Genomic DNA, 17,401 nt, shown 5'->3' with positions numbered 1-17,401 from the left:
AACTTTGAGTCATATTATTACTCATACGCAATGTCGGCCCAGCCAGACAAATTGTTTCGTCCACGCTGAACAATTAGCTGGGATTAAGTGATTTAGCGCAAAAGTCAAAATATGTGATTCAATTGCAAGTCACGATGAAAGTGATTTATTTGTTTATTTATTTCCCTAACTTTGTCGTCGAGCATATGCGTTCCATTAATCATCGTGTAATCTGGAATTGAAACAAGCCTAGCTTGTTGTTGGAATTATCTGATCGGATTTGTAATTGCACTCCAACATTCAACATATTTCAGTCGCTTAGCTACATTTAGTTTGTTGCAACAACTGCACTAACATGAGGTTCATTTTATTGCTGTCACTACTCGGAATTTTTCCAGTTTCGCACAGCGCTGTCAAATGCAGAGCAGCCCCCAAGTCCTTACAGGTAAACTACGACTTTCCGATCTATCGATCGATTTGCAATTTTCTCCAATTTCCAATTTTGCATTTGCAGAACGTTCAGGTCTGCTGCCCATTGCCACTGCCCAATTGGGGCGCCTACAATAGCGAATGTGGCCGATCTGGTATTCAACCGAGCGTGAGTATACAACTTTACTCTACACTTGACCTCTTCCTGAACTCGATGGCGTTGATCCTTCAACAGTGTCGCTTGGGTTGCATCTTCAATGCCACATCGGCACTGCAAGGCAAAGTACTGAGCACAAAGCATGTACGTCCCATGCTGGAGCGAGCCTATGCGAATCAGCAGGAGATCATCGATGCCTATGATGCAAATTTTGCCAGCTGTGCAACTCTGGTGCACAGCAAATATCAGGAGCTCACACAACTGAGCAGCCAAAGCGATGCATGCGATCGTCATGCTCTGTTCTATAGTCTTTGCGCCTACTCGAAGCTGATGCGACGTTGCCCCACCAATGTGTGGCAGGCGAACAACAAGAAGTGCCGCGATGCGCGTGCCTATATGAAAAAGTGCGCTTGGCCAGCGCTCAAGATGTTCATGAAGAGCACATAGAATAAACGTTTAAGACAGCGCTGTTTTATTGCCAATATAATCGGCCAAAGGGCGTGTTATGACATCGAGTAAACTTCGTTTGCATTGCTCATAATATCCACTACAGTCGTTCTGTTCTCCCTTCATCTCGGCCGTGTAGTAGCGTTGAGGTAGTGCCTCATACTGCGAGCTGCTGGGACTGAACATCACATGAATGAGGCTGCCTAGCACGCCGTTGTGGTTTCCCAGCTGTGCGCTGTTTGCCTCGCAGATCAAACGCAGCAAACAACGATCTCCGCTGCCAAAGCCATGTCTAAAAGTGAGAGGATTATCAACTGTTTTGACTGTTGTCTATCGCTGTTACGAACTGTTCGAATCTGTGGCTCAGTATCTGGTAGAGCTTCGTGCGTGAGAGCAACGATTGCTCCTGGCGTCGCCCACCCAAGGCCACTTCGGTGTCCTGCCGCGGGAATCCCTCAAAGAAGTCCTGGTTATGATGCGGCGGCTTCGGTTTCGGCTTCGGCTTCGGTTTATGCTTGTGTTTCTTTTTGGGCGGCTTATTGTGAGGTCGCGGCTTCTTTCGCTTTGGTGGCTTTGGTTTCTCATGATTGTAATGATGCTCGTCCTCGTACTCATCGTAGTAATCTTCAAAGTCAGCTACCCCATCTTCGTGTGGACCATGATGAGTGCCATTTCCATTACGCTGTTATTACATTATTAAAAGTGAAACAAATTCATTTAAAGCTTTAAATAACTTACAAAGATTATCGGCTTCTTGCGCCAGGTTTGTGGAAGCAAATAGCTGGCTTCAAAGTTATAGGACAAGAAGACATCATTCCTTGACAGATCAAGGGGTACAGCTATAGATATAAAAAGCTATGTCCAAAGTTAATAAATTAATATAAATGAGATTAACTAAAGTTTTCCCCTCACTTACTGCAACTTCTCCTTTGGTATTCCAAACGAAAGCCGCCTGCAAAGCTACAACCAAAGAGATTAGACACAACACTTTCAGCAGTCCCAGCTTGTCCATGTCCAGCTGAAGTTAGCAAACAAACTGAAATACAAAAGGCTTTGCCAAATGCAAAAATCGAAATGATGTCGAGCTGAAACTGATGAACCAATTAGGAGCAGCCAGAAGAAGTGTTCTGATTCTGACCAAGTGAAAGTTGCTAATTGATAAACAATCGCAGAAGACAGAATGAGGTCAGGTATTAAAATATCTTTTATTGCTATTTTTCGCTACATTTCATTACTCTGGATGCGTCGAAAGATCTCTTCGAAGGGCTCTGATATAAGATGCAACAAACTCTTGCCACAACCGGGCTCATAGTAGTGACAATGATCCTGCCAGCCATCGTGTTCCGCCTGATAGAACCGCAATGGCAACTGCTCCGGCTGCGATGTGCTAGGACTGAATAAAAAGATTGTAAATACAACTTCGATCACTATAATGGAAGTAATCTCTAACCTGAAGATCACATGCATTAGACTGCCCAGTACGCCGTTGCCTTCGCTAAGTTCGGCGGCGTTGATCTCACAGATGAGGCGCAGCAAACAGGACTCGCCAGCAAAGCCGCTTCTGCAAGCAGTTCCACGAAGGATAAGCAATTTATTGATGATTACTCAGTCGCATAATAAAAACCTTTGAAACTTGTCCATTAGTATGTGATAAATATTTGAGCGACTTAGCAGCTCTCTGCGCTCTCGACTTGGCTCTTCAGTCGGCATTGTTTTTGTGGTTTCCTGCTCTTCCTCCTCCACCGCCTCTGTCTCCTCACCCTCTTGCTGCTCATCGTTCTCATCTGAGGCCTCTGATTTCGCCTTGTGGTTTCGCTTACGCGATTCTTCAATCTCTTCCGACTCTATGGGTCCGTTTTGCTGGAAGACAACACAGACTAAAGCGCAGCACTTTCTACAACCTTATCACACCCTTTGCACTAGTTTTCTTTATTCTTGTAGTTACAGGGTATGAAAGTATCTTAAGAACATCTTTTCTGTTAGAGACAGCCGCTAATTGGCCTTTTAAATGTAGTGCTAATTGACACTGAATGCTGGCGTTTTATAGCCGTGAATGAAACTTACAAATATGGTCCATTTCTCCCAGTTATCTGGTGAATTGTAGTTTGCTTCAAAATTGTACGAGACGAAAACGTTGCGATGCGGGAGCTCCAAAGGCACTGCCAATGCAGCAAAGATCTAAATGAACACACAAATTAGAGTTGCCACATTGACTTCAACTTTTGCCGTAACTTACGCCGTGAGTACTAGCAGGCGTAAAGGCAATGAAGCAATTGCCAAATTGCAAGCAAAGCGCACTTATCGACAGCCAAAGGCAAAGACTTCTGGGTAAATACATTTTCAGAATGCTCAAATCGCCGCGAGGTGTCACACACAACTGATCTTGCTGTTGGAGCAAATGGATCGCAACAAGTGCGTTTGCATTGAAGCTACAATTGTTAATTGGAAGCGCAAACAGAGAAGAGATCCCAGAACCCAAAGTGAAAGAGAGATGCCGCGTTTTGCCAGTTTATTTTCTTCGAGATCTATTTGTAATGTCGTTCAGAATCTCTTCGATGGGCGCCGAAATGAGGCCCAACACATTGTGTGGACAATCGTTGTGATAGACTCCGCACTGCTGCTGCAGTCCATCTGCCTCGGCTTGATAGTAGGCGGAGGCAAGCTGCTCATCCCTTGAGCTGCTTGGCCTGCAAATTTAATTGAATTTAAATTCTTTATTTACAAATGATTTTTAAGTTGCACAACTTACGTGAATATTATGTGCACAATGTTGCCCAACAGACCGTTGATCTCGCCCAGCGTTGAATCATTCGTTTCACATATCATACGCAATAGGCACGCCTCTGGCGGATAGCCAGATCTAAAAGGGATTTCGGCATTAAAAAGCACACCTATCGAAATGTCACCTTTTACCTCTCGAGCTTATCCTGGAGCATGGCATAGAAGCTTTTACGTGATATTATTGAAAGGTCCCTTTTTTTGCGACTTGCATCCAATGTTGGCTTGCTCTTCGTCTCCTCAGTGGCCTCCAACTTGACGGGTGCAATGTCAGTGTTCTCTTTGCAATCGACACACTCTCGGCCGCTGACATTAAAAGTTGGATATGTCAGATAGCCGTTCTCATAGTCGCTTCCCATCTGCATTTAACTTCACATCAATTAAAAGACTTCGGACACAAACTTGCAACTCACTCACCAGAATTGGAGGAAATTTGTAGATGTGTTCCGGCAAATAGAAGTTGAACTCGTAATTGTATGATACGAAAACATTGCGATGTGGCAAGCTTATGGGCACCGATATGGCCATAAAGATCTGTAATTAACTTACATTACCAATCAATGTTACAATTTCGAAGAACAGCTGACAATTTACACCGAATTCCGAATTTGTGGGAAAAATCACTGCAGCCTCCAGCATGGCTGAAATGGCAATTAAATAATGAAACACAGTATAATTTAAGATGTGCTTCATTGTGTCCGATTTGAGTAGATCGAAATAAATTCTAGCTGCTAGAGAAAAGCCCCAAAAAAAATTCGACTGTTACTGAGAGCGCGACTCGCGTGAAACTGGCAACATTTGTGTTGATGTTAACGGAAGAAACTTGCCATCAGTTCTTACGAAGTTGTTAATTAGATCGAATGAAACAAAGAACCATATGGTAATCAAATATGGGTCAGCACGTGGAATCGGTTTGAGGCAGTTTGAACTTTACACCATCAAAGAGTCATTGGACACCAATTGCCACCAAAAGTATATAATTATGAATTACCAAAGCCACAAATGCTTATCGATATGTTGTACAAATTTATAAGGACCACACAATGGATACATACAAATAGGGGTTATAGAGTACTTTGTTTCTTAAGTGATTAATGTATTAACCAAATCGATGTTTGGATCACTCCAATTCGACAATAATGTTGCTTAGAATAACCGTATGAAGATGATGTTGCTCCTGCTGCTGCTGATGATGTTGTAATTGTAGCTGTTGTAGTTCTTCGCGTTGCTGCTGTTCCTGAACATGTGTTTGTTATCTGTTATTGCGCAGCTTGCGCTCCTTCCAGGTGGCATATTTGGAATTGGCGGTGCGCAGCAGTATATTCATGTGTTGAGTGAGTGATGAGCGAAGTGGTGAGAGCTCATGCATGGCACGATTCTGTAAATAGCAAAACGGTTTTTGTTAGGAAACTCCCATAACAAATTCTGAGATTAACACTCACCTCAAAAGGCACTAATTTGGCCATTTTAAAGCGTTGCAGAGTCTCATGCATTCGCTGCAGCTTAGCCTCCAACTCCTCGGTAGTGGGCGGAAAGCAGTTCCAAAAGTGCTTCAGCAATTCCATTAGCGACAAATACAAGTGTCGCAATTCACGCTGAAAGTCAAGTGGCACCAGCTCTATAGAAAAAAAAAACAACTTATTACAGATGCAAACAGGAACATCTAACGTTGAATGCTTACGTCCGACGGACTGTTCCTGAAAGCCACGCATAAGTGAGCCACCTGGGCTGAGTTCACCCAAGGCATTTACCGCCGCCTTCGAGCAAATCACGTTGCGTTGGGCACTGCGATCCAGCCACGACTCCGAGTTGCGTACCAGCTTGTACTGTACATCGTCCAGGGGCATGGAATCGTTATGGTTTTCGTACATGTGATTCTGCAGCGGACCATTGAGGTAGCGTTCCACCTTGGAAAGCTCAAACTGTTTGGCTTTGTTACTCCCATGGGCGGCATCATCTTCTGTTTCAAGCAGCGGATTTCCAAGATCCTCGTAATGTATTTTCTCAATGAGCCGTTGCTTCTTGGCTTGTGGCGCACCCTTGTCGATATCGGCGCCATCATTTGAATGCCCAGCAGCTCCACCTCCCTTGCCATTAAAGCCATTGGTATGTGTGGATTGACCAAGTGGCCCATTGGCCATGTTGGTGCCGCCGTTGGTCATTGAAGTTGACGATGCATTGACATTAGCGCACGTCTTCAAAACCATGATGGAATGCTGATTGAAACGCTTTATCATGTTCTGATGCACAATGTTGCCGCTATTGACCACATTGCGATCACCGGCCACGCTGCCGAATCCCTCCTCCAGTGGAACATCCTCAAACTTCTTCAAATCCAGCAACGGATCGCCAGCGCCCTGCTGCACGGCAGCCTTAAGCGCCTGGTCATCGATTTTGCCACACTCGGTGAAGATATCTTTGGTCCCAGCAGTAAGGCGATCTCTGTGGAAATAGTGTGACTGGAAAAACTTTGTCCAGAACTCGTTTTCCGGCATTTTGGCAGGCACGTTCTCCATGTGTTTACGTTTGACGGCGGGATATGTTTTAAAAATGCAGTGTATAACGTCCGGAGTCAAATTGTATTTTAGGCCATTGCAGCCATCCGTCTGCGGCTTAATGTCAGCCAAGAAGGCACCAGAAACACCTGCGCAAATACGTTAGATTGTGAAATCATTGTAAAGTTCCTATACACATAATACAAACCAATTTCCTGGCTCTTGCCCATCTTTTTAAGCGCATGTTCCTTAGCATGGGTGGCCCAGAACTCGTCGCTTGTGAGTACTTTGGTAATGACCAAATCCTTGTACAGTTGCAACAAATTTGGATGATCCTTCAATATGCGATTCTTATCCTCCAAGTCCTTGTCCACCTTGCGCTTAAAATTCGGCAACAGCTGTTGCAGCAGCTCCTTGACCTTGTCCCGATCCGCCAGCGTTGCCTGCAATCCCTGTCTATTGACAAAATGAAAAGTGGACGTGTTGCCATCATGCAGCACCACCTGTAGCTGCACCTTCGGCTTGCCCTCGGGCGAGATCTTCTGTGCTGTGTGTGTAACGATGGTTAAATTGAATTGCCACTGTTAATGCTGACTTCATTAATATGTTTACTTTTGATGTCCGCATAGCGATGCGAGACGGTGACAGTGTCGCGATGCTCAGCCATCCAGGCCAGACGTTCGTTCATCACATATAGTGTGCCATCACCCTTCTTGTAGCGCACCTCGCCCATCTGTAGGAGCACATCCTCGCTGCTGGTGGTCATCGTTTGCTATGCTGTGGTGTACAACTAACGTTTACAGCCGGCAGGCGACAGACAACTAACGCTTCAACAAATGCCCAAATGACAAGATATCAAATGGCACATCAACTTCCCAGACGCCAGCCTACGCCTCCAATATCCAATAAACTGAAACTGTCATTATTATAGAGCATTACAAATTGCATTTACACGAGAACAGCGTTCAAATCATAAATACTCAACGTGCAAATAGACGAAAAACTACAATTCTTCGCTGTTTTCACGGGATTACTAAAACAACGCACCTCGCAACCAACAGCAATTGTCAAACACTATTCAATAACCAGTGTTAATGACTCACGACTGAACCAGTACCACGTTCCAATGAACGGACTAGCTCATCAGACCAATTCTCAACGGTCTGGCAACACAGCGCTTACTACAATTTGACGCGCGAAAAATGTGTGCACCACCCCGATCAGAAAATTACGAAATACCAAAAGTTTCTCGTTTTAATATATGTACAATTAAATCTTATACAATGTTGTCAAATATTTACATAAAGGTAAGAATAGAATTAATCTTCGAATGAGACGAATGTCCATATGCATATATGCATACTGTTTACAGTTGTCCTGCATATGTATTAGTATGCATTTTCCTTTTTCGCAAGACGACGTGAGTTTTTAATTTTCACATTACCGATGTGTGGAGCCCAAGTAAGGCGCTCCTCATAGAAGTCAATAACTATTTGGGGACACATTAAATTGGCCAACGTTGCCGGCACCAGTTCAAGTTTATCCGAATTTTTCCAAGACATTAGAAACATTAGCACTCCGGACGAATCGGTTGCGCCAATAATTTTCAAAGCCTCCAAGCCACGATCAAATCCAAATTTCTTATTCTTTTCGTTAGCCAGTTTTTTTAATCGAATAACTGCCTTGGAATCGCCTTCAGAAGATACAATTTTGCGCCTGTTGTTGTTAGATTGCGCTTTGTTTTTCTCCGACTTCTCGAATTCGGCGACTAAATCTTTGCAAAATAGATTATCAATGGGCTCCCATGTGTTTTTGGAGCGAGGGTATCCCTTCCACTTTAGAAAATACTCAGTAATACCATTGATTACTCGCTTTTTTTCAATACGTTCCACTGCATATTCTTTCATTATGCCCTCCGTCAACTTAACTTTTTTAACTGGATTTATTCAGCGCAAATTTGTCACAAGGATGGACAAACAGCGATAATTTATCAATCGATGCATCGTAGTTTTTTAAAGTTTTTAAATATCGATTCTTTGTCGCAGCTATCGATGTATTTAGCAGTCTCAAAGAAATAATTCAATGGTAATAGTAATATAATATAATTATTATGATGAATTTCAACCTTTCTTTTAACCTTTTATATTATTTTTATCACATTAAGAGAGGTTTTTATAAATATAAACAAATACATAGCATACATTTTTAGTTTATTTCAATATAACAAAGTTAAAATTATATATGTGAATCTATGTATATACATACGTATATACGATAGATGTACTTAATAAGCACGAAATGCGTCTCTTAAAAGCTGAAGCATGCCGTGCAATATGTTTACAATAATGCCTTGTTTGTTTCTTGCTATCTTATAAACTTTTCATTTTCTGGAAATGAAATTCTGAAATTTAAAACCGACAAAATTTATGTTGACGTAGGTATTTGCCCGAATATTCAATTTCAAAGAGCTCTCTATGGCCTCATACCGATGGCAAACTTATAACTTATAACGAAGCATGCCATCTCATATGAATGTATGGAACAATGATTTCGTTGATTCTTTCGATCTTATAAACATTTCGTTTTCTGGAAACGAATGTCTGCAATTTAAAACCCGCAAAATGGATGTAGACGTAAATTTTACTCGAGGACACATCATGATTAATCATCGGGGAGTCAATTACTCTTTTTGAATAATACAGAAAAATTTGTTTCAGTATGATTAAACGGATTCTAAAATAACACCCGCATACGATTACAAAAACAAAAATGGGTTGCTGAATATAAACATACAAATGCATACTTACATATGTATGTAATGACTAATAATGGTTTCATGCAAAAATGAAATTGAATCAAACCACGAGGCACAAAAGGGCAGTAAACAATTTTTTATATTTACTTGATTTATAGATATATGTAAATACAATACATATGTATGTATGCATGTCTATGGCTAGCCTTGTCTTGTACATACAATCAATTGTAATTTTTACAGCTTTTAACATTGGTAGATGTACATATGTATATGTATGCATTTTTGTTTATAGATTAAATACAATAATTTCAGCGGCACAATAACTGTACTTGCTTTGCGAATGTTTAAGTAATTACCAATGTCACCAAATTTGTGTTTATACTATATGTATGTACTATGTCTTTTTTCAATAGAAAATCACCGATGCTATCTAATCAATATTTTTACCGGCATGTCCATATGTATATGAAATTCAACATGTTTATGAAAGACATATGTACATACATATGTCATACACATTCCTGTATATATGTATATATGTATATGAATGTAAATATAAATGTTTAGCTGTGTTTGAAATTAGTTTTATCGCTGACTCAATAGAACAGCAATCCCAATTGCCCGCTTCTCTCTTTTCTACTCATAGTTTTATCTCTCTCTCTCACTAAGAGCTTTTTCGAAATACAATTTCACAACCGCGAACTATAAAAGTCCCACCAAGAATGAGTGGAATTTCAGTCATCAACGACCACACCAAGTGAAAGCAACAACATTCGCCAGCTTTGGCTTTGTTCTCTGCATTTCCCACACAATTCAACTACATTCAAAGCTAATCCACAACAACGCGTGTATCTTTTAAACTAAATACAAAATGGCACAGACTATTCAGATGACTAACGAGCAACTACAAGCTCTCATCGAAGCAGTGCGTGCGTCGGCTGTCAGCGCAGCTGGCAACGCTGTCGCTGCTGGTGAATCTTCAACATCCAAGACGAAGGGAAGCTTCAGCAATTGCACACATCGATTTGGCGGTGCTCGCAGTCATGACGAGGTCGAGGAGTTCATCACCAACATTGTCACCTACAAGGAGTTGGAGAGCATCAGCGATGAGAACGCCCTCAAGGGCATCTCCCTGCTCTTCTATGGCATCGCTTCCACTTGGTGGCAAGGTGTTCGGAAGGAGGCAAAGACCTGGAATGACGCTATTGGTCTAATCCGTGAACACTTCTCTCCCACTAAGCCTGCCTACCAGGTCTACATGGAGTTCTTTGAGAAGAAACAGGAGGATTCGGTTGCCATTGACACCTTTGTGGTCGAGAAACGTGCACTGCTCGCTCAGCTGCCAGAAGGCCGCCACAATGAAGAAACCGAACTGGACTTCCTCTACGGCCTCTTGAATATCAAGTACCGCAAACACATTCCCCGTCAGAGCATCACAACGTTTCGTGACCTTCTTGAACAAGGGCGCATCATCGAGCATAACAACCAAGAAGATGAAGCAGTATCCAAGGGTCCACTACGCGGTGCTCGCCGTGTTGATCGTTGCACTTACTGCAATTTCCGTGGACACACGTTCGAGAACTGCCGCAAACGTCGACAGGCACAGAACGAGGGCAACGACGATTAAAAGAATACTCGCACGCAACTCTTCAAATCGTGACATCATCGGCAAATTAAAAATAACAACTGGTTGCGCAGGGCGCACATCTAATACGCTGACGTCACGATCCAACAAAAAGAAATACAGCAAGACTTCGCCACGCTGGTCACACATTGACAAGAACGAGAAGGAGGATGACAGCTTCTACACAAGTCCATTTCACTCTCTCATTCATCGCCAAGTGGCGTGCCGGCAAGCTAAGCCAAGCTTAACACAACAACAACAACAAAACTTCACGCTGCGCCTGCGGCTATTTTTGGCTATGAACGCTAACTCTAGAATGGTTTTCGTGATATTATCACAACAATGTTTATGCACCAAGGTAAAGCTTATTTACCTTAGACGGATTGATGGGAACTTGAAGGGGGAGAGGCGCACGGATTTCGCTCCTAGGCCAAAGCTTTGCGTATTGATGCGGCCCAACAGATCAGCGACGTTCTGAAGTGTATTGCACTCGGCTGTTGTTCTTCGGAACTGCAGCCGAAGGCTTTACTCGACGGACGTCGTTAAATCTGCTGAGTTTGCATCAGCGCGGAGCTTTTGGCTTGGGTGTTTCGTGCGGCTCTCCCCTCTCCACTTTTTTGTCAAAAACCGCTGCCTTGACCTAGTGTTTGTGCAGGGGCGGGTGAAACGTGTACGAGGCTATCAAGTTGAGGGTTCTACCAACAACTTGTCGCTTAGTTTGCGTTTCATCGGCAACTCTGTGCGGATCCTTAATCAATGTGGCAAAAAACCCCCCGCCGTCAGTCATTGATGCCGTTCCTTTTGTGCGACGTATGTCCATGGCGGAGCTCCAGGCTGTACACAGTGCGTAGTAAGCAGCAATGTTGAAATGTGTTTCGATGCACTTCAGCGTTGTTGCTCTGCGGTGGCAACTGTGTCCGGCCTGAAGCTGTTGCCAAATGGTTGTGCGTCTTTCGCGATAGGAACTGTTATTGATTGGCTGTTGGCAAAACCAAAATTCTCTCTATGAGAGAACTTTGAACAAATCAAACAATTTAATGACATTTTATGTCAATATTTGTCAAAGTACATTGCACACCGATGGCTATGTTGTCGCCATTCGTGCAATTGGCACGCTAAATTGTCCTTGGCTGAAAAGCTGCTCTTAGGAGCACTTCGATGACAGACAAGTTCTAGGCACGCCATCAATTTTCATTCACACAAAAGGGTTCTTGGATTCGTCGCCGCCCAGCAGCTCCAGCATGTGGCGACTGCCCTGAACCCACCACGTTTGTAAATGCAATCTCTTGTGCAGAATTAATAGGCGCGTAGTACCATCAACATCTACATCGGTATATATTGGCCCTTGTTGTTTGGCGGGCCAGAATACGGAGCACTGGCCACTCACTCGCTGCAACAAACTTGGACCCGCACTCCCCGATGATATGACAGTGCGCTTACTTGGCCATTGTGATCATCATTATACTGGGGGCCTATGGATGACCACAAGAGGTTGTCATGACCAAACAAAACAAGAAAAAAGCAAGACTGAACCCAGAAAAAAAAACAACCAAATACAAAACTAAAACGAAAAAAACAATTTTGCTAATTTCTTTTTATTGGGCATGGGCTAGAATGGGAAACATTTTTTTATTTCAGGAAATGGATAGGAATTAAAATAACATAAAAATAAATACATAATATAAATTAAAACAAAACTGTTTTCATATATTTGACAGATGATACTTCCACTTCTAGTCATACATATTTTGTGTAAGAACGAATCTAAAATGTCCGTTGCGACACGCTTTCTTAGGAAATAAACCAAATATTTTTCGTCTTATGCATATAATTTTATTTAAATAACAAAAAAGACTAACTACACGTAATACAACTTAACTAAATCATAGCCATTGTTTGTTAGGTTCCGAAAGAATCTAAAGTTTATTGTCTTGTACGCTCCACGTTGCGACCACGCTCGAGGAGTTCGCGAAACGATTTAACTTCATGGCGAGGAATACGCTCTCTGTACTTCTGCAGCATAAGTCCATAAATGAAGTCAAGTTCCGTCTCTTCGTTGTGTCGTCCCTCTGGTAATTTGGCTAACAGAGCGCGTTGCTTGCAGATAAACGTATCGATCGCCTCGGTGGATCCTTGTTTTGTCTCGAAGATCTCCATATAGATTTGATAAGATGGCTTTGTGGGCGAAAAGTGATCACGCAGGAGCTGCAGTGCATCATCCCACGTCGTTGCTTCACGACGCACGCCCTTCCACCAGGTGATTGCAATGTTGCTGAAAAGCAGTGAGATGCCCTTCAAGGCATCTTTATCGCTGATTCCCTCAACCTCCTTGTATGTCTCAACCGCTGTTATAAATTCATCGACAGCGTCGTGATCTCGTTGTCCACTGAATCGCACTGGGCAATTGCTGAAGCTTCCCTTGGATTGAGGTTCCTCCTGCTCAGTCTTTTGAGGTGCCAATGATTTGATTGTTTCGATGAGTATTTGAAACTGCTCGTCCGACAACTGTGTCATTTTATTGAACTTAGACTTGGCACCAACACCAACTACATCAACAACCTGGAATGCAACAACCGAATCGCGGCTGTCAGTTGTTAAAACTGACTAAAATATATGTGGACATAAGCTTTTTCACAATGTGAATCATAAACAAAAGTAGCTCTCTGTGCGAAAGAGAGAGTACAAATTCGAAAGCTTTTGAATTCGAAAACGTGAGCAACCGGCATTTGCTGCTCTCAATTAATCATACATATGTATATATAAGTTTTACATACTAGTATTTCTACATCAGATTGTCTCTATGTTGTTCCTACTTAGAAGTTCATGTTTGTATGTATGTAATACATACATATTTACAAAACAATGATCGATTTTATTTTTCTTGCTTACACAGACATATGTATGTACATATGTGTATATCAATGTTTAAATTTAAATTTTAAAATGCAATCAATCAATAATTATTTTCATTAACATTAACATATGTATATGTACATATATTCGAGACGAAGCTTAGATTTAAGTAAAGTTAATTTACAACTAGACAATATGTATACCATTGTATTTATTGACTTTAAAACTACAAGATTTTTCAGAGCATTAGAAGAGGAAGTCTTTGAATGAATAGAAATTTCAATTTTTTTGTCCTTTGAATCCTGAAAGTAGTTACATATGCATTACGGTATAAAAAAAAACAGGCAATATATATCGTTTAAAATATTATAATCACAAAAAATAGTAAACGTTTAAAATCGTTTCAATTTAATTTTGTTGTGAAAAACATTGACTCATTAGAAATGGCAACAATAGCCTGTTCTCCCACTCTCACATCTTGCAGTCCATGTCTCTCTTCCGCTCTCTTTTTTTTCGAAGTTGAATTTCACAATGAATAGCTTTAAAAGCTAACTGACCAGAAAATGGAACTTCAGTCTTCGACGACCACTATAACTGAAAGCACCAGCATTCGCCAACATTGGCTTTGTTTTCTGCTTTTTTTAAACTAAACTCAACGTCGCGTGCGTCTTTTAAACTAAATACAAAATGGCGCAGACTATTCAGATGACTAACGAGCAACTGCAAGCGCTCATCGAAGCAGTGCGTGCGTCGGCTGTCAGCGCAGCTGGCAACGCTGTCGCTGCTGGTGAATCTTCAACATCCAAGACGAAGGGCAGCTTCAGCAATTGCACACATCGATTTGGCGGTGCTCGCAGTCATGACGAGGTCGAGGAGTTCATCACCAACATTGTCACCTACAAGGAGTTGGAGAGCATCAGCGATGAGAACGCCCTCAAGGGCATCTCCCTGCTCTTCTATGGCATCGCTTCCACTTGGTGGCAAGGTGTTCGGAAGGAGGCAAAGACCTGGAATGACGCTATTGGTCTAATCCGTGAACACTTCTCTCCCACTAAGCCTGCCTACCAGGTCTACATGGAGTTCTTTGAGAAGAAACAGGAGGATTCGGTTGCCATTGACACCTTTGTGGTCGAGAAACGTGCACTGCTCGCTCAGCTGCCAGAAGGCCGCCACAATGAAGAAACCGAACTGGACTTCCTCTACGGCCTCTTGAATATCAAGTACCGCAAACACATTCCCCGTCAGAGCATTACAACGTTCCGCGATCTTCTTGAACAAGGGCGCATCATCGAGCATAACAACCAAGAAGATGAAGCAGTATCCAAGGGTCCACTACGCGGTGCTCGCCGTGTTGATCGTTGCACTTACTGCAATTTCCGTGGACACACGTTCGAGAACTGCCGCAAACGTCGACAGGCACAGAACGAGGGAAATGATGATTAGAAGACTACACCCACGTAACTCTTCAAATCGTGACATCACCGGATATTGACAACAACATCTGGATGCGCAGAGCGCATATCTGATACGCTGACGTCACGATCCAACAAAAAGTAATATAGCAACACTTCGCCACGCTGGCCACACATTGACAAGAACGAGAAGGAAGTCAGCAGCTTTTTCATAAGTTCATTTCACTCTCATTCACCGACAAGTGACGTGCCGGCAAGCTAAGCAAAGCTTACAATCAACATAAGAACCACAAAACTTCACGCTGCGCCTGCGGCTATTTTTGGCTATGAACGCTATGAATCACTTTCGTGATATTTGTGCAACCAAGAACAAATTATTTTGTACATTGTACAAGCAAACTGGTAAACTTTGTTTACCGGAGTGATGGGAAAATGAAGGGGGGAGAGGCGCACGGAATTCCTTCCAAGGTCGAAGCTCTGCGTGTTGATGTGATCCCAGCAGATCAGCGACGTTCTGAAGTGTATTGCACTCGGCTGTTGTTCTTCGGAACTGCAGCCAAAGGCTTTACTCGACGGACGTCGTTGAATCTGCTGAGTTTGTATCAGCGCGGAGCTTTTGGCTTGGGTGTTTCGTGCATCCCTTCCGTCTCCACTTTCTTGTCACTCAAAAACCGCTGCCTTGGCCTAGTGTTAGTGCAGGGGCGGGTGAAACGTGTACGAGGCTATCAAGTTGAGGGTTCTCCCAAAAACTTGTCGCTTAGTTTGCGTTTCATCGGCAACTCTGTGCGGATCCTTAGTCAATGCGGCAAAAAAAGCCCCTGGACCCCCGCCGACAGCCAGTTAGTTCAGTTCCTTCTGTGTGGTGTAAGACCTCGGATCATGACAGATATTCAGGATGTGTGCACTGAGTATAACAGACAGCAACATTTGTTGTTGTCTGCAATGGCAGCCGTATACAGAGCAGAGAAAGCCGCAACATTGCAGTGTGTTTCGATGCACTGCAGCGTTGTTACTTTTAGTTGACTGTTGTACACAAAAGGCAGCAACTTTGCAATGCATTTCGATGCACTGCAGGGTTGTTGCCTTATGTTAACGGTTGTACAAAGAGCGCAGTAAGCATCAACATTGCAATTTGCAGTGTTGCTGCTTTGCGATTCCGGCTGTACACAAGCGCTGTTTTTGTTGCATTGCAGTATCAGAAGATATTGCAATGTAGCATTAGCGATTCGCCTGTTCACAAGTTGACAATCGCTAAATGTGGAGTCGTACCACGAAGCATTTGGAATGTGTCACGGTGGTTTCTGTGCCCAGCCTGAATGTTTGTCACGTGGTTTTACACCGTCTCGCGATAGGAACTGTTGCCGATTGGCTGTTAGCAAAATCAAAGAAAAAATGAATCTTTCTCATAAGAAATTTTAAATCAACATTGTTATCAAGTAAATTGCACAACAATGGCTATGTTGTCGCCATTCGTGCAATTGGCACGCTTAATTGTCCTTGGCTACAAAGCTGCTCTTAGGAGCACTTTAGAGCCAGACAAGCTTCAGGCACGCCATCCATTTTCATCCACACTTAAAGGCTCTTGGATTCGTCGCCGCCCAGCAGCTCCAGCATGTGGCGACTGCCCTGAACCCACCACGTTTGTAAATGCCATCTCCTGTGCAGAATTAATAGGCGCGTAGTACGATCAACATCTACATCGGTATATCATATATTGGCCCTTGTTGTTTAGCGAGCCAGAATACGGAGCACTGGCCACTCACTCGCTGCAACATACTTGGACCCGCACACCCCGATGATATGACGGTGCGCTCTCCTTGCCATTGTCATCATTATTATACTATTATACTAGAGGCCTATGAATGACCACAAGAGGTTGCGATAATCAACTAAATTTGTAAAGACTGAACTTAGAAAAAAAAAGAAACAATCAAAATACAAAACTAAAACAAAATCTTACTGTTTTTCAATCTTAGGACTGCAATGGGAAACACTTCTTTTTCAGAGAATAAAACGGAAAAAACCCCTGATTTTCTATATATGAAAAGTAGCCAATTTTATATGTAGAAATTAACAACTCTGAAGGTTTAAGAGTCGACTCAATTTGAATATAAAAATAAATCACAAATGGTAATTTTACATTATTATTAAAGATTACTAGAATTCAGGAAATTTTTTGCAAATTTGTACTACGAAATTCTAAATTACAGGCAGTCTTGGCAAAATTAATTTAAATGTTTTCGAGCTATTGTTACTTAAGTTCTTAAACTTGTTAGCACAATTGAACGAAAATTAAAATACTATACGTTATGCTATTTGATTTTGCTTAGCTTCACTAAGTTGACACAATAACATTAAGTATTTTGTTATGCATATACATACTTAATATATATATATATATAGGGTACGAGTGCGTACGTAGTATGTACATAAGTACATATGAAGTATGGCATATAAAACTGAAATTGA

The 17,401-nt window shown here is 42.3% G+C and overlaps 9 protein-coding genes across 12 annotated transcripts; 3 read left to right on the top strand and 6 right to left on the bottom strand.

Annotated features, from left to right (window-relative positions):
• The first annotated feature begins 327 nt into the window (after nt 1–327).
• LOC132790714 (uncharacterized) lies at nt 328–1,073 on the top strand. 2 transcript variants are annotated; one of them, XM_060799352.1, is made up of 3 exons: nt 328–424; nt 494–577; nt 644–1,073. In XM_060799352.1, exons 1-3 carry the CDS (start codon nt 335–337, stop codon nt 1,010–1,012), a joined length of 543 nt encoding a protein of 180 aa, XP_060655335.1. In that variant the 5' UTR covers nt 328–334; the 3' UTR covers nt 1,013–1,073. The 2 variants fall into 2 exon arrangements, with proteins under 2 accessions (XP_060655335.1, XP_060655334.1); XM_060799351.1 differs by having other exon boundaries at nt 494–1,073.
• Nucleotides 980–2,024, bottom strand: LOC132788106 (uncharacterized). Its single transcript, XM_060795424.1, has 4 exons — nt 1,929–2,024; nt 1,751–1,867; nt 1,360–1,694; nt 980–1,304 (listed from the first exon to the last, which is right to left on the bottom strand). Exons 1-4 carry the CDS (start codon nt 2,022–2,024, stop codon nt 1,022–1,024), a joined length of 831 nt encoding a protein of 276 aa, XP_060651407.1. The 3' UTR covers nt 980–1,021.
• A 112-nt stretch (nt 2,025–2,136) lies between these two features.
• On the bottom strand, nt 2,137–3,375 carry LOC132790711 (uncharacterized). The gene is made up of 5 exons (XM_060799347.1): nt 3,249–3,375; nt 3,077–3,190; nt 2,637–2,872; nt 2,463–2,573; nt 2,137–2,405 (listed from the first exon to the last, which is right to left on the bottom strand). Exons 1-5 carry the CDS (start codon nt 3,348–3,350, stop codon nt 2,234–2,236), a joined length of 735 nt encoding a protein of 244 aa, XP_060655330.1. The 5' UTR covers nt 3,351–3,375; the 3' UTR covers nt 2,137–2,233.
• Nucleotides 3,376–3,516: 141 nt separating this feature from the next.
• Nucleotides 3,517–4,670, bottom strand: LOC132790712 (uncharacterized). Its single transcript, XM_060799348.1, has 5 exons — nt 4,385–4,670; nt 4,208–4,324; nt 3,926–4,149; nt 3,762–3,872; nt 3,517–3,699 (listed from the first exon to the last, which is right to left on the bottom strand). The coding sequence occupies exons 1-5, from the start codon at nt 4,481–4,483 to the stop codon at nt 3,522–3,524; spliced, it is 729 nt and encodes a 242-aa protein (XP_060655331.1). The 5' UTR covers nt 4,484–4,670; the 3' UTR covers nt 3,517–3,521.
• A 133-nt stretch (nt 4,671–4,803) lies between these two features.
• On the bottom strand, nt 4,804–7,384 carry LOC132790709 (general transcription factor IIH subunit 1). Of its 3 annotated transcripts, none has more exons than XM_060799344.1 (6): nt 7,333–7,384; nt 6,898–7,201; nt 6,494–6,832; nt 5,472–6,434; nt 5,233–5,408; nt 4,804–5,168 (listed from the first exon to the last, which is right to left on the bottom strand). In XM_060799344.1, exons 2-6 carry the CDS (start codon nt 7,049–7,051, stop codon nt 5,043–5,045), a joined length of 1,758 nt encoding a protein of 585 aa, XP_060655327.1. In that variant the 5' UTR covers nt 7,052–7,201; nt 7,333–7,384; the 3' UTR covers nt 4,804–5,042. The 3 variants fall into 3 exon arrangements, with proteins under 3 accessions (XP_060655327.1, XP_060655329.1, XP_060655328.1); XM_060799346.1 differs by having other exon boundaries at nt 6,898–7,178; nt 7,333–7,371; XM_060799345.1 differs by having other exon boundaries at nt 6,898–7,195; nt 7,333–7,366.
• Nucleotides 7,385–7,527: 143 nt separating this feature from the next.
• Nucleotides 7,528–8,252, bottom strand: LOC132790470 (chromobox protein homolog 1-like). The gene has a single exon (XM_060799002.1). The coding sequence runs from the start codon at nt 8,190–8,192 to the stop codon at nt 7,674–7,676; it is 519 nt and encodes a 172-aa protein (XP_060654985.1). The 5' UTR covers nt 8,193–8,252; the 3' UTR covers nt 7,528–7,673.
• A 1,521-nt stretch (nt 8,253–9,773) lies between these two features.
• LOC132789427 (activity-regulated cytoskeleton associated protein 1-like) lies at nt 9,774–12,246 on the top strand. The gene has a single exon (XM_060797444.1). It carries the CDS (start codon nt 9,915–9,917, stop codon nt 10,668–10,670), a length of 756 nt encoding a protein of 251 aa, XP_060653427.1. The 5' UTR covers nt 9,774–9,914; the 3' UTR covers nt 10,671–12,246.
• LOC132789428 (activity-regulated cytoskeleton associated protein 2) lies at nt 11,869–13,276 on the bottom strand. The gene has a single exon (XM_060797445.1). It carries the CDS (start codon nt 13,179–13,181, stop codon nt 12,591–12,593), a length of 591 nt encoding a protein of 196 aa, XP_060653428.1. The 5' UTR covers nt 13,182–13,276; the 3' UTR covers nt 11,869–12,590.
• Nucleotides 13,277–14,090: 814 nt separating this feature from the next.
• On the top strand, nt 14,091–16,886 carry LOC132790057 (activity-regulated cytoskeleton associated protein 1-like). Its single transcript, XM_060798481.1, has one exon. The coding sequence runs from the start codon at nt 14,208–14,210 to the stop codon at nt 14,961–14,963; it is 756 nt and encodes a 251-aa protein (XP_060654464.1). The 5' UTR covers nt 14,091–14,207; the 3' UTR covers nt 14,964–16,886.
• Nucleotides 16,887–17,401: the final 515 nt, after the last annotated feature.

The sequence above is a fragment of the Drosophila nasuta genome, chromosome 3 (genome assembly GCF_023558535.2).
Source record: "Drosophila nasuta strain 15112-1781.00 chromosome 3, ASM2355853v1, whole genome shotgun sequence".
Lineage (NCBI taxonomy): Eukaryota > Metazoa > Arthropoda > Insecta > Diptera > Drosophilidae > Drosophila > Drosophila nasuta.
The sequence above is the reverse complement of the archived record's forward strand: the minus strand, read 5'-3'. Positions and strand labels throughout refer to the sequence as shown.